Source organism: Ranitomeya variabilis, chromosome 1 (assembly GCF_051348905.1).
Source record: "Ranitomeya variabilis isolate aRanVar5 chromosome 1, aRanVar5.hap1, whole genome shotgun sequence".
Classification (NCBI taxonomy): domain Eukaryota; kingdom Metazoa; phylum Chordata; class Amphibia; order Anura; family Dendrobatidae; genus Ranitomeya; species Ranitomeya variabilis.
In genome coordinates this window covers 26,656,837-26,672,764 of record NC_135232.1, presented here as the reverse complement: position 1 = coordinate 26,672,764, position 15,928 = coordinate 26,656,837, and the positions used below count along the sequence as shown (strand labels likewise).

General features: G+C 45.3%; 1 protein-coding gene across 1 annotated transcript in view; it reads right to left on the bottom strand.

The window, feature by feature from the left end:
* The window catches only part of C9 (complement C9), a 46,079-nt gene that overhangs the window by 18,568 nt on the left and 11,583 nt on the right, over nt 1–15,928 (bottom strand). Inside the window, exons 6-8 of the mRNA XM_077281472.1 lie at nt 13,494–13,709; nt 10,586–10,826; nt 10,233–10,361 (exon numbers count right to left, since the gene is read on the bottom strand). Of these exons, the coding sequence (XP_077137587.1) occupies nt 10,233–10,361; nt 10,586–10,826; nt 13,494–13,709 (586 nt within the window). The remainder of the gene's footprint in view (nt 1–10,232; nt 10,362–10,585; nt 10,827–13,493; nt 13,710–15,928) is intronic.

Below are 15,928 nucleotides of genomic sequence, written 5' to 3'. Positions count from 1 at the left end.
GAGTTCGCCCTCAATAATCGGGCCAGCTCTTCCACCTTGGTGTCCCCGTTTTTCTGTAATTCGGGGTTTCACCCTCGATTTTCCTCCGGTCAGGTGGAATCCTCGGATTGTCCTGGAGTGGATGCGGTGGTGGAGAGATTGCATCACATCTGGGGGCAGGTTATGGACAATTTGAAGTTGTCCCAGGAGAAGACTCAGCGTTTTGCCAACCGTCATCGTCGTGTTGGTTCTCGGCTTTGTGTTGGAGATTTGGTGTGGTTGTCTTCTCGTTTTGTCCCTATGAGGGTCTCTTCTCCTAAGTTTAAACCTCGGTTCATCGGCCCTTATAGAATATTGGAGATTCTTAATCCTGTTTCTTTCCGTTTGGACCTCCCTGCGTCCTTTTCCATTCATAACGTTTTTCATCGGTCGTTATTGCGCAGGTATGAGGTACCTGTGGTACCTTCAGTTGAGCCTCCTGCTCCGGTGTTGGTTGAGGGTGAGTTGGAGTACGTTGTGGAGAAAATTTTGGACTCTCGTGTTTCCAGACGGAGACTCCAGTATCTGGTCAACTGGAAGGGTTACGGCCAGGAGGATAATTCTTGGGTCAATGCATCTGATGTTCATGCTTCTGATCTTGTTCGTGCCTTCCATAGGGCTCATCCTGGTCGCCCTGGTGGATCTGGTGAGGGTTCGGTGCCCCCTCCTTGAGGGGGGGGTACTGTTGTGAATTTGGATTCTGGGCTCCCCCGGTGGCCGCTTGTGGAATTGGACTTGTCATCCTCTTTCCTGTTTCACCTGGTTCCATCAGTAGTGGGTGTCGCTATTTAAGCTCATTTCTCTGGTGGTTTCTTGCCGGTCAACAATGTTATCTGATGCCTCTCAGTGCTTGTTCCTGCTTCTAGACTACTACTAGATAAGTTGGACTTTTGTCCATGTTTTGTTTTGCCTATTTGTTCCAGTTCACAGCTGAAGTTTTGTTACTGTGTCTGGAAAGCTCTCGTTGATCAGGGATTGCTACTCTGGCGTTATGAGTTAATGCCAGAGTTTAAGGTAATCTCTGGATGGTGTTTTGTTAGTGTTTTTCTGCTGACCATGAAAGTATACTATCTGTCTTCTGCTATCTAGTAAGCGGACCTCAAATTTGCTAAGACTATTTTCCTGCTGCGTTTGTTGTTTCATCTGAACTCACCGTCATTATATGTGGGGGGCTACTGTCTTCTTTGGAATATTTCTCTAGAGGTGAGCCAGGTCTTATATTTCCCTCTGCTAGCTATTTAGGTCTTAGGCCAGAGCTGGGCATCTAGCGATAAATAGGAAATGCTACCTGGCTATTTCTAGTTGCGCGGCAGGCTTAGTTCATGGTCAGTATAGTTCCATCTTCCGAGAGCTTGTCCCTCTATAGGCTTGCTATGATCTCTGCCTGCAGAGATCATGACATAAAGCGTACCCTAAAGAGGAAACCAGAGATGGAGAAGCATTTCATTGACTTTATGCAGAACATCTTTGACAGAAATCATGCTGAACCTGCGCCACCACTGAGGGAGGGAGAAGAATGTTGGTATCTTCCATCCTTTGGTGTCTATCACCCTCGCAAGCCTAATCAGATCAGAGTGGTGTTTGACTCCAGTGCTCAGTTTGAAGGCCTCTCTCTCAATAACCTGCTCCTAACTGGGCCCAACCTGAACAACAGCCTCCTTGGAGTATTGATCCGCTTCAGACAAGAACCTGTTGCCATAATGGCCGACATTCAGCAGATGTTTCATTGCTTCATTGTGAAAGAAGACAACAGAAACTATCTTAGGTTCCTATGGCACAAGGACAACAACGTCAACAATCAGGTCATAGACTACCGGATGAAGGTCCATGTCTTCGGCAACAGTCCCTCACCTGCTGTGGCGATCTATGGACTGAGACGGACAGCCCAGGAAGGTGAGAGAGAGTACGGTTCCGATGCTCGGCAATTTGTAGAGAAGAACTTCTACGTGGACGATGGGCTCAAGTCCTTGCCCACAAGCGAAGATGCAATTGACCTACTCTCCAGGACACAGGAAATGCTATCCACATCAAACCTCAGACTCCACAAGATTATCTCTAACAGTCAAGAGGTAATGAACGCGTTTCCATCTGAGGACCGTGCCTCAAACCTAAAGGACCTCAACTTGGGTTCCGATGTTCCTCCAACACAGCGCAGCCTTGGTCTACTGTGGGATATCAAACGGGACACCTTCACTTTCCAAGTGTCACCCTATGACAAACCCTTTACCAAACGAGGAGTCCTATCTGTCATAAATAGCATCTATGATCCTCTCGGGTTTGTAGCACCCATCACTATTCAAGGCAAGATACTGTTAAGACAGCTTACGGCCGAGAACACGGATTGGGACACCCCGCTCCCAACTCAGAAACAGCAAAGGTGGGAGGCGTGGAAGAAGTCTCTGAAGTTCTTAGAGCAACTCCAAGTCCCACGTTGTTATTCTCCAAGATCACCTTTGACTGCAATCAGAAGAGAAGTCCATATTTTCTCTGACGCATCTACAGAAGCCATAGCCGCAGTAGCTTATCTGATGACCTTAGGAGCTAACAAGGCACATTGTGGTTTCATCCTGGGTAAAGCCAAATTAACTCCAAAGCCTGCACACTCTGTACCCAGACTCGAGCTTTGCGCTGCGGTATTGGCAGTAGAAATTGCTGAAGTTGTACAAGACGAAATGGACATTACAATTGATTCCTTTACCTTCTACACCGACAGCAGGGTGGTACTCGGGTACATTCACAACCAAACAAAGCAGTTCTATACATATGTGAGCAACAGAGTAGAGCGCATCAGAAGTTTTTCTACCCCTGAGCAGTGGCATCACATCTCCACCGATTTAAACCCAGCCGACCGAGGTACAAGACTCGCAGCTGCTTCTAAGCTTGATGACAACATGTGGTTAACGCCTCCCAGTCTCCTGTACGAAGATTTCTGTGCGAACAACACCAAAAATGCTTATGAGCTGGTGGAACCAGAATCTGACAAGGAGATAAGACAAACTATCTCTGCTCACTATACTTCAATGACATCTAGGCAAGGTTTGAAGTCTCATCGTTTTGAACGCTTTTCAAGCTGGTCCTCCGTTGTACGAACTGTAGCTCGTCTCATTCACATTGCTCGCTGTTTTACAAAGGACAAGCCCTCAGGGTGCCATGGTTGGCACGTGTGTAAGAGTCGTCTTACTGCCGACGACATAGACCATGCCGAACAAGTTATCATCAGGTGTGTGCAACAAGAAGAATATTCACATGAGATTGGCAGTATTACCAAGGGAGTCAGCGTGTCCAAAAACAGCACTCTACTCGACTTGAATCCAGTAGTCGATCATCTCAAGTTTCTAAGAGTGGGAGGACGTTTAAGTAAATCAGACCTATACGATAAGGAGCAGAACCCTTTCATCATTCCAGGTCGACATCACGTCACTACTCTGTTGATTCGACACTATCACGAACGAGTACAGCACCAAGGCAGACATCTTACTGAAGGTGCCATCAGGTCTGCTGGTCTGTGGATCATGGGAATGAAGAGGTGCGTCTCTTCAGTTCTCCATAGATGTGTCAAGTGCCGAAGGTTACGAGGAAAACACCAACAACAACAAATGGCGAACCTCCCAGCAGATCGACTGAGCATGGACCAACCGTTTTCATATGTTGGTGTAGACGTCTTCGGGCCATGGTCAGTTGTTACCAGGAAAACCCGTGGAGGAGCCGCGAACAGTAAGCGATGGGCTGTCCTATTCACCTGTCTCAGTATCCGTGCAGTTCACATCGAGGTTATTGAATCCATGGATACCTCCAGCTTCATCAATGCCCTAAGAAGATTCTTTTCCATCCGGGGACCTGCCAAACAACTCCGGTCCGACTGCGGCACAAACTTTGTAGGAGCCTGCAAGGAACTGCAGTTTGACAACTTCTTGTCCGACAATGGATGCACTTGGGTATTCAACCCTCCACACTCTTCACACATGGGTGGATCTTGGGAACGCATGATTGGTGTTGCACGAAGGATCCTCGACTCCATGTTGCTGGACCATAAACTTCCCCTTACTCATGAAGTTCTGGTTACCTTCCTCGCAGAAGTGTCAGCCATAATAAATGCTAGACCTTTGGTTCCAGTATCATCCGACCCCGATGCTCCAACGATACTTACTCCAGCTACACTCCTTACACAGAAGATTGGAGCCGCTACAGTCCCACCTGGGAATTTCGATAACAAGGACATTTACAAACGTCAGTGGAGACAAGTTCAACACCTGGCTAATGTGTTTTGGCATCGCTGGAAGACCGAATATTTGCACTTGCTTCAAAACCGTCACAAATGGCAGACGCCCAGTCCCAATCTCCAAGAAGGAGACCTTGTTCTCTTAAAGGACAAAGAGGCTCATCGTAATGACTGGCCAATGGGACTTATCACCAAGGTCCTACCCGGTGAGGACGGAAAGACTCGTAAGGTAGAAGTTAAGGTGACAAAAGGGGGCTCTACCCGAACCTTCTTCCGCCCGGTCACTGAACTCGTGCTGCTTCTACGAAAGGAGGACATCACATGAACTGAACATGCTCCTGGACGTTGTTCACGGCGGGGAGCATTCCTCCTCATTCCCCAGTTTATTGAATGTTGACATTTTCCATTGGATTGAACCCTTAACATTCCCATTGGATTCTGGGTTGGTGGAAGAGTTTGCATGTTTGCGGCTTCCTCAATCTGAAGATGGGTTTTATATACTTGAACTTATCTTTCGGTGTGATCTACGGGTCAACAACAACGAGTTGGACTTAAAAATCTTTTATGTTTATTATTGCATGCATGTTTTCTTCCTCTTGTTTTTTCAGGTTTGAACGACTTCGAAAAATTACGGACATCGTGAAATCCAAGGATTTCAGACGGGGAGTGTCATGTCCCACGACTTGGGAAATCATTCACTGTTTGCATTGCTTGTGTTCTATCCTTCTTTCTAGGCAGAAGTTTGCTTTTCCCTGTATTTTGTCCCAACTCTCTCACTGTAGTCCTGTGATGTATGTTTGTTCACGCCCTTATTCTCCATTTTGTCATCATCCCCATATCTGTATGCATCCTATTACATGTCCTCTGTTGAATATTCCTTTTTATCTGCTACTTTCATCATAATACAAGAATTTCGGTTAAAGCAATCCTCTTTTCCTGGAGTCTTCTTACATGAGAACGTGGCTGAGTTAAGCTATCTGATAAATCGGTATGAACGTGAGTACAGGTCAATACGGAAGCGCCCAAAAGAATTGGCCTATCCAGGCACCACTGCGTTCTACATATCCATGAGTCAGAATACTGTCCTTTATATGTGTAAGGAGGTGGCGGGGACCCTCACGTGCCTCCTCTCTCTTGGTCAATGTTCATACAATTACATGCGGCACCTCAATGTTTATTAATGTAATGTGCGGATTCTTAATGCTACTGTCATGTACTATAATACAGGTGCATTTGTTATGTATTGCACTTAAGCTTAGGGATAGATTAGGACATAGATTAGGACCATAGGGGATTAGAATAGAAGGGTGCATTATAGAGAAAGGAACCTTAGTTAGATACAGGCAGCATAGGGGTTAAGCAAATGGGAGGGGTCACAGAGCAGAGCAGCACAGAGCAGGGAGATATAGGACAGGCACTTCCTGCTTAGAGGCAGAAGCCCGGGAAGCTTGCCCAGGATGAGATGTGAGGAGCAGTGAAGCAGACAGTTGCAGGCTGTGGGGATAAAGCTGCTACGGCAGTAAGGGGCCCCAGGATGGAGAGTAGTCCAGTCGGGCACGAGCTCAACAGGACCATCCCCAAGAAGGATACGGGGTCTAATACCAGGGCAAGAGCAGCTGAGATGGCATTCCTAGCACCTTTCCCAATTGGAACTGAACAATGAGATGTCAGGGAGCTGGTGACATGGAAGGCACAGATGGGACACGGACTGTCCAAAGAGGTTGCCCGGATGGCAGGGAAAAGGAAAGTACAGACAAAACAGAGTTTGACCAGAGGTGCGGCAGTGAATGCTGGGAAGAAAGAGAGAGAGATTACAGAAAGAATAGGGTCTGCCCGGATGGCATGGAAAGTGCAGGATGTGTGGCTCTGTGAGAATTATGCTGCCTGTGTGATGAATATGCTGCTGCTTAGTAAAGTTAAGCTGTTGGAAAAAGACCATCTCTGAAGTGATTTGTGGAGCTCATGAATGTGGACCAGCTGAGGGGAATCTGACAGAGCCTGTGAGTGTGCTGTGGTGCATGCTGCACATGCAGCAGCAAGGACTTTGCATTTCATCTGTGGGATGTGGGAACAGAACAGACCATTTTCACAACTACCACCCTGGCCACATTACAGAAATGGCATAGTCGGCAGGATGCCGATACCTTTTGTGCAGAGAGCGGAGGAGCCTTGAGGATAGCAGCCATGAGAGAGTAAAAAATGACGGATGTTAATGATTTTAAGATGGCGTCGTACACTGACAAGAAGATGGTGGTCAGTGGCATGAAAACTGAGAGCAGTATCGCCCATCGTGGGCGTCCTGAGGAGAAAAGAGCGTGAAGATGGAAGAAGCAGTGGCCTGAACCGAGGCCACGTCCCATAGTGACTGGTGCCCACCCTAGATAGGCGGGGCAGAAAAAAAAGAGGCCACGACCACTACAGCAGAGTCCTGAGGAAGGAGTGGGGCAGCTGGAAGTAACTCCACCCACAAACGGGTGGAGCCCAGAGGAGCAAGACAACATGTTCAGAAGAGAGACGCCATTGCCAAGTGAGATACCTGTGCAGATGGAGATTGCTGAAAGCGAGGACACCGCGGACATGGAGAAGCTGGAGCCGGTAGAAGTGATCGAGAAACCGGAAGTCTTGGAGAGACAGACTGTCGCTGCCGTGATCCCGAGTTCGCACGGCCGCAGTGGAGGACCGTCGCAGCTGGCTGTAGTCACAGAGAGTGCATAATTTATCCTCACCTCCTGCACAGACTGCAGTTCTGTCTCCTTCCTTGACCTCCGCATCTCCCTGCGGCATCTACCTGGATGAGTTCCGGGCTCCCACGGTAGAAGAGGCCCGGTGGGTAGCGGGAGTGATTGAACAGAAGAAAAGTCGGGAGCACCAAATTTTAAAGGAACTGCAGTGCCCCAGCTGAGGAACCATGTCTGGCCAGATGATGCGTGGCACCTACAGAAAGCCAGAGGGCAGAGGCGCCCTTAAAGGATGCAGTGGCCACTGTCGGGTCTGTCATGGGAGCAGGAGGCTCCAAGTTTGCTGAGCCAGCCGTTGCCGGAGGAAAGAAGCCGGAGGAGTAGTGATGAGTCGTCCTCCAGTGGGTCTTCGGGCCATACATTTGTTTTGATTCAGGACCAAAGCGTGGCCCACTATACCAGTTGCAAGGCGTGAAGGCGGCCCCTTTAATAGAGAAGTGTCATGCCGGTTGCACCAAGGAAGAGACTGTTCCGCATCTCCGGAAGGGCAGGGAGCCCTGGAAGGCACCAGGAATGAGTGTCGGTGGTGACCCGTATGGTCACAGTTAAGGGACTGTTTCCCTCCCATCCAAGTTCTATTTTCGCACGTTGCCCATCCCCTGCTGGATTATGGGACAGAAACCTTAAAAGGGTTAATCACTATGGACTGTGTGTGTGGCTTCTTTAAGAACTGAACTTTTTTAACCCTGAACTCTACCTGTTTAAACCCTGAACTGTCACCTGATAAAAGCAGCCCACTGGTGTTTTAATGGGCCCGTAATCTATTAAAAGGAGGGAGGGGGAAGAACCTGTGCAGGAGGATCCAAGGAGCAAACCGGGTCAGGATTATATGGACTGATGCTGAGCTGGCCACTGGGCCATGTGTTAAAAGTGTCTTCCTGTGTTTGGTTACCCAGAGTATGAAAGGACTGGCCCGTGGGCCTAAATTGTTGATGTTTGACACCAAATGTGTACGGGTCCCAGGAGCCAGGGGACTGGGGTCAATCGACACACACTGAAGGAACTTGAACTCTTTTGTTCCAGGGCTCCAACCAAGTGGAGCCGAGGTCACGGCTGACCTACCACAAGTATTGGATAAAGACTGTATTAATCGTGAATATGTTTAAAAAAAAAGTTTTCTTACAGTTTTTACATTGACAGGTGTCACCATGGTCAAGGATGACCATATTCTAGGAAGGAGGAGTGTATGAAGGTGGCGAGGACCCTCACGTGCCTCCTCTCTCTTGTTCATACAAGTACATGCAGCACCTCAGTGTGTATTAATGTAATGTGCGGATTCTTAATGCTACTGTCATGTACTGTAATGTGGTGCATTTATGTACTGTGCTTAAGCTTAGGGATAGATTAGGACATAGATTAGGACCATAGGGGATTAGAGTAGAAGGGGGCATTATAGAGATAAGAAAGTTAGTTAGATACAGGCAGCATAAGGGTTAAGCAAATGAGAGGGGTCACAGAGCAGCACAGAGCAGGAAGATATAGGACAGGCGCTTCCTGCTTAGAGGCAGAAGCCCGGGCAGCTTGCTCAGGGCGAGATGTGAGGAGCAGTGAAGCAGACAGTTGCAGGCCATGGGGATAAAGCTGCTCTAACAGTAAGGGGCCCCAGGATGGAGACTAAATGCAGTCGGGCACCAGCTCAACAGGACCAACCCCAAGAAGGATCTGAGGTCTAAGACAGGGGCGGGAGCAGCTGAGGTGGCATTCCCGGAACCTTTCCCAGTTGGAACTGGACGAGGGGCTGACAGGGAGCTGGTGACGTGGAAGGCACAGATGGAACACGAACTGTCCAAAGAGTCTGCCCGGATGGCAGGGAAAAGGAAGGTACAGACAGAACAAAGGTACGGCAGCGAATGCTGGGAAGAAAGAGAGAAAGATTACAGAAAGAATAAAGTCTGTCCGGATGGCAGGGATAGTGCAGGATATGTGGCTCTGTGTGAATTATGCTGCCTGTGTGATGAATATGCTGCTGCCTAGTAAAGTTAAGCTGTTGGAAAAAGACCATCTCTGAAGTGATTTGCGGAGCTCCTGAATGCGGAGCCGACATGGCAGCAGCTGAGGGGAATCTGACAGAGCCTGTGAGTGTGCTGTGGTGTATGCTGCACATGCAGCAGAAAGGACTTTGCATTTCATCTTTGGGGTGCCAGGGTGTGGGAACAGAACAAACCATTGCCACGGACTACAACCCTGGCCGCCTTACATATGGACATGCTCAGTTGGCTAACAAGACTAGATATATGAACAGGGAAGATGGAGCCATATCTCAGGAACGGAGAGGCGCAGGAAAAAAAAGAAAAGTATCACCGGATTCAGGAGAACAGCGACATTTACGCCAAATTTTTTTGTACACGGTGATACAAACTGTTTATTTTTTATTTTATTAGTAATGCAAGAACAAAAGGAGAGAGGGTCAAATTCGTTTTTATTTACTTACTGTTTCTATTTACTGCAATACTACATTTTTATATAGTTTTTATTTCTTTGTTGTTTTACCCATATTCAAGAAGGCGTATATTTACAATATTTATTTATTTTATTTTTATTTTTGGCTTTTTATTGCTGTGATGGTCTTTTGTTTTTAATGGAAATTTGGGTTATTCATCTTTTTTTTAATTTTTTTTACATCTCTCGATATCGTCTATATTTCAATTTAGTGAAAGTTAATTGTATCTTGTTTTCTATCTGGAGGTCCATTCATGGTTTGTCTTCTGCTTCACTTATCCCAATCTGTGTCCAATATTTCATTGCATTTAAAAAAAATAAAAAAAATCACTTTTTATTTTCTTTATGGAATTAGCTCAAAATTCTTCAAAATAATGCATGCAATTTCATGAATTTTGTGCAAAATCAAAAAGGCTCTTTATTTTTGTCTTTGACTCTTTTTTGTGCCTTTTTAAAGCCAAAAGTTTCATGGTCCGATAAAATGTCACACTCAACTCCTGAAATTTGCACCAAAAATTTTCAGAATTTACTCCAGGAAAGGGGTGCATAGAGGCAATGTAATATAGTTCTGCAAAAGTTTTGCAACTTTTTTAAAAAGTCGCAAATGATTTGGTAGCAAACCTCTGGATTGCAAATGTTACAGCTACGGCCACAAGAGCAAAGAATAATATTAAAAAAAAAGTAAAACAGGGATAAAAATAGGAACAAATTAAAAGAAGAATTTGGAGGCAAGACAAAAAAAAAAAAGACTTAAAACAGACAAAAAATAGGCACAAATGTATCTGACTGGTATGTACGATAATTGGAGGGACGCTTACCTGCGGTATTGGAAATAAGCTTTTCACAATCGGTAGGTTTGACATCACCTGCAATATTAATCCCTTTAGCCTCCACCTTTATACCAGCATTGAATCCGAGACAAGTCGTCACAGTGCGGTCGGTGACCTCTGAAATGACAGGTCAATATAGCTCAGTTCATATATCATGGGTTGTTTTTTTTTTTACATTTTTTCCTAAAATCAAGAAGTCTTTTGGTGTGGATGTATAATGTTGCCACCATATTTCTCCCTCCCTCACAACCTGGCGGGATGTCAACGTGTTGAGAGTTGAAGTATTGTGACTGCTGGAGTCACAAGTGAAGGACCCAGCCGAGCATTTCCATTTCCCGTACCTTTAGTTTCCATAGACTTGGAATCCAATACATAAACCAAATCGTATTTCCCACCAACGACTCCGGAGGTGGCGTAATGCGACCCGTACATCTCTAGAAAGGCAAAATATTCTGTCTTTTGGTAGAACGGAGGGAGGTTATTCAGGTCGTCAACGAAAACCGTCGATACCATGGCGCCTCTAGTTCTCATTTGGAAAGTTCCGAGCTGCACCTCTCCGGTCACTCGTAGATACTGTTTATTCTAAGAGAAAAAGTAAAAATATTTAATTTCCCGCTCTATACAGTCATGGACAAAAGTATTGGCACCCTTGAAATTGTTCCAGAAAATGAAGTATTTCTCCCACAAAACTATTATAGTTACACATGTTTTGTTATACACATAATTATTTCCTAGGGGAAAAAGGCAAATTGGACATAATTCCACACATAACAATTTTGTCTAACCCATTTTTGTGGTTGACACCTTTCCATTATTGTGGTTAAAGAATGTGATGCTCGTTCATACCTACCAGTGGCAAGTAACAGGTGTGGGTGATATGAAAATCACACCTGTAACCAGATAAAAAGGGGAGAAGTTGACTCAATTTTTGCATTGTGTGTCTGTGTGTGTCGCACTCAGCATGGAGGAAAGAGGAGAAGAGAACTGTTTGAGGACATAAGAACCAAAATTGTAGAAAAGTATCAACAATCTCCAGGTTACAAATCCATCTCTAGAGATCTTGATATTTCTTTGTCCACGGTGCGCAACATAATCAAGAAGTTTACATCCCTAGGCACTGTAAGTAATCTCACTGGATGTGAACAGCAGGCAAAAATTGATGAAAGGTTGCAACGCAGGATAGTCCGAATGGTGGATAAGCAGCAACAATCAAGTTCCAAAGAAATTTATGCTGTCCTGCAGGTTCAGGGTTCATCAGTGTCAGAGTGAACTATCAGTCAACATTTAAATGAAATGAAATGAACTGGCAGGAGACCAAGGAGGATCCCACTGCTGACACAGAAACACAAAAATCTAGACTGCAGTTTGTGAAAATATATGTGAGTAAGCCGAAATCCTTCTGGGAAAGCGTCTTGCGGACAGATGAGACCGAGATAGAGCTTTTTGGTAAAGCACATCATTCTACTGTTTACCGAAAACAAAATGCTGCATACAATAAATGAACACAGTACCTATAGTCAAATATGGTGGAGGTTCAAAGATGTTTTGGGGTTGGTTCACAGCCTCTGGCACTGGGTGCCTTGACTGTGTGCAAGTCTTCATGAAATCTGAAGATTACCAAAGAATTTTGGGTCACAATGTAGTGTCCAGTGTCAGAAACCTGGGTATGTGTCCTAGGTCGTGGGTGTTTCAGCAGGACAATGACCCCAAACATACTTCAAGAAGCCCTCAGAAATGGATGGAAACAAAGTGCTGGAGAGTTCTGTAGTGGCCAGCAATGGGTCCGGATTTAAACCCCATTGATCACCTGCAGAGAGATCTAATAAATACCTTCACATATGAGAGACCTGGAGCAGTTTGCAAAAGAAGAATCATCCAAAATTCCATTTGAGAGTTGTAAGAAGCTTGTTGACGGTTATAGGAATCGATTGATTGCAGTTATTTAATCCAATAGGTGTGCACCGAAATATTAATTTGACGGTACGAACAATTTTGTCCGGACCATTTTTGGAATTTTTTTTCTCTTTTTTTTTTCGTGTTGTTCTAATACACACAAAGGAAATAAGCATGTGTATAACAAAACATGTGCAATTAAAATAATTTTCTGGGAGAAATACTTCATTTTCTGGAACAATTTCAAGGATGCCAAAAGTTTTGGCCATGACTGTATAATACACAATGTGACGTATGTAGATTCCTTCAATCCACACCCTATCAATTTTTGCTTCCTTTTTCTTTTAATTTTACGCTTCTAATTCCTTATTGAACTTTTTTTTAAATTCTGGATGCAACCTATTTTTAAAAGGGTGTTTTTGTCACTGCAATTGTTACAAATATACAAACTGACATCATAGGGGAAGAAAGCTCACTTGGGACATCCTTCTATGATCCGGCGTAGAGACATGCTGTTCAACTGGTGCCGGCCGTGTGTCACATGGATGATTGCCTATCTCAATGACTTCTATGATAATATCATGTTTTCATTGGGTAAATACATGACAATCTGAAACTTTGTGAGCAAAATAAACTGTTTGCCAGATGTCTTAATAACTCTTCGATCAAAGGGTTGGTCTACAATGAAAGGTCAAAAGATAAACATCCCCCATCAATATCATCGTGTGATGTGACCACCAATTATCCCATGTTCTAATCCAAATGTTGGAAATGTCTGGTTTGCTCTTTGCACGGGAGACCAGTCAGACTTTTAGTAATTCCATCATGGTTGTGACAGAATGGGGTCTTCTGAATGCTGTCCCTTTCATGGTATCCAAGCTGGTGGCACCATAAGAACATGGTGTTTATGGTTTGCTGGCAAAAAAATGACCCGTATTGATGAAAATCAGAACATATACGGCTATGTTCAACCCCTCTACCAAGTTGGCCACGGAACAATATGCTCTTTTTGAAGGGTACCTTGGTATCTTTCAAAACCTACTGTATATTGGTGGACATCACCTACCCGTTGACTTACAAAACCAGAAAGGGCCATTGAAGAGCCCATGAGGCCTCCAACAACTTAACCACTATCTTTCCCTCTAGACCTTAGATACACTTTTCATGCAAGATTGACTACCGCTAGTTCCAAACGTGGAAGACGATGCCACATGATTTGGAAGACAACATATTCTTGGTAGTTTTATAGTCACAGGAAATGTTGAGAATGTTTTTGCTTAATTCTACCAAATAGAAACAGTAGTGCAACAACAACAAAAATACCATTTTCAAAAAGTTAATGCTTTGTGTTATTACCGTTTTCTGGGAGTATTCTTTCAAGGTTTGAATACTTTCATTTTTAGAATGTTTTAGTCCTGCATTCGCACCGATTGTGGTGCCGTTCAAATCAGAAGGGCTTGTTTTAAACGATAGTGATACATCCAACGTTTGGGTGTGTTCTTTTAGGAGCTTAGTCACTAGACTCACAGAATCATCAAAGGTTTCGGTGGTAAACGATTTATCAGCTTTGGTCTGGATAATAAAAAAAAAGAATTAAAAATAAAGAAAACAATTGTTAATTTTAGTCAAATTTATTCTTTTGTCCCACTTTTCAGTTCACATGTTCAAGAGTCAGAATTGAATTGGATTTAGCCAGGCCCATTTTAATCTCCAGATTATGACATAACACCCAAATGTGAAACTCATACCAAGTTCCCACACCAGCAAGTGCGATTTCCTATGTCGGGGAGAGTCTTTGAGTCTTAGAAACTAGAATTTTGGTGCAATTGCTGCATGTGTACCTCCTATACCTACGTTGCAAGGCAGCTTGAACCTATATCTTTGATTTGTAGAGAGATGGAGGCGATGCCATGTCATTATGGACTCAATGCCAACATGGAAGTTGATATTGTGATTCCGAAAATGATAAAGGTGAGTGGTTCTGGTCAAGAGGACTGTGGTGTGGTGTAAAGTGAACATGTGTTTGGTCTTGGTAGAGCATTATACCTGGTGCTTTTCAATCAGGACAGTGTCCGTGAACTAGAGGCCAAAGTTGACTTGTTCTTCAGAGGTCACCAGTGGCTGAAAAGTTTTGTCTATTGCAGGAGAGGTGGTGGGCTGAAGAGTCTGATGTGGGACCTTGTCAGACACTGCACAGTGGGTCATCTAACACTCTTTGAAAAGTCCATTGGGCAAGGGTTATCAGTGAGTCATGCTTGGAGATTGTGAGAGGTTGAGCTGATCTTTAGTTTTGCTGCAGCTTGAAAGTGATGGGCTGTATGCTGTAGTAGTGATAGGTCAGTATGGACCGAGTACGTTGTCAGCCTGAACACCTCTGATCCTCACAAGACCTCCTTCTCGTCTCCCCTCTTATCTCCTCTTCCCACAATTGCACTCAAGATTTCTCCCGCGCATCCCCCCGACCCTGAAACTCTCTACCCCATTATATCAGACTCTCGCCTACCATGGAAACCTTCAAAAGGAACCTGAAGACCCACCTCTTCCGACAAGCCTACAGCCTGCAGTAAGCATAGCTCCATCATTCCACTGCATGACCGGCAGTACCCTCACCTACTGTATCCTCACCTATCCCTTGTAGATGGTGAGCCCTCGTGGGCAGGGTGCTCTCTCCTCCTGTACCAGTTTTTGAAACAATCTAAGCAAATGCTGGTATGTCCTGGACCGGTAAGGGGTGAGTTTTCTAGAAGCAATATCCCAATGTGGGCAGTCCTAATTGCTTTGGGTAGATCATTCCAGAGGATTGGTGCAACTCGGGAGAAGTCTTGGAACTGGGAGGTATGGATTAGTGCAGATGTTAGTCAAAAGTCGCTTGTGGAGCGTAACAAGTGGGTAGACCGATAAACAGAAATGAGGGAGGAGATGTAAGGGGGCCGTACTGTGGAGAGGATGGGTAGGGTGATAGAAATGAGGAGAAGATGTAGGGGGGTCGCACTGTGGAGAGGACGAGTAGGTGACAAACCAAAATGAGGGAGGAGATGTAGGGGGAGTCGCACTGTAGAGAGGATGGGTAGGGTGGTAGACAGAAATGAGGAGGAGATGTAGGGGGGATCGAACTGTGGAGAGTGGAGAGGACAGGTAGGGTGAAAGACAGAAAATGGGGAGGAGATATATAGAGGATAAACTGTGGAGAGGACGGGTAGTGTGATAGACAGAAATGAGGGAGGAGATGTAAGGGGGTGCCGCACTGTGGAGAGCTTTGTGGGTGAGAACAAGTACTTTGAATTGTATCCTGTAATGAATGGGCAGCCAGTGTAACGACTGGCGAAGAGCGGACACGTCCGAGTAACGATTAGCCAGATGGACAACCCTGGCTGCTGCATTAAGGATAGACTGGAGAGGGGAAAGTCGCGTGAGGGGGAGGCCAATTAATTGAGCGTTACACTAGTCTAGGCGGGAGTGGATCAGGGCGACAGTGAGGATCTTTTTTATTTCCATGGGGCCAAAGGGGCAGATTCTAGAGATGTTCTGCAGGTGTAGGCGACAAGAGCGGGCAAGAGATTGTATATGGGAGGTGAAGGAAAGATCGAAGTCAAACATAACACCCAGACAGCGCGCCTGCTCCGGGGCGTTACGGTGGTGCCACACACGGAGAGGGAGATGTCAGATTTAGGGAGGTCAGTAGACAGTGGGAGCAGAAGAAGTTCAGTTTTGGAGAGGTTGAGTTTCAGATAGAGAGCGGACATGATGTTGGAGACTGCTGACAGTCAGTGGTGTTCTGTAGTACAGCGGGG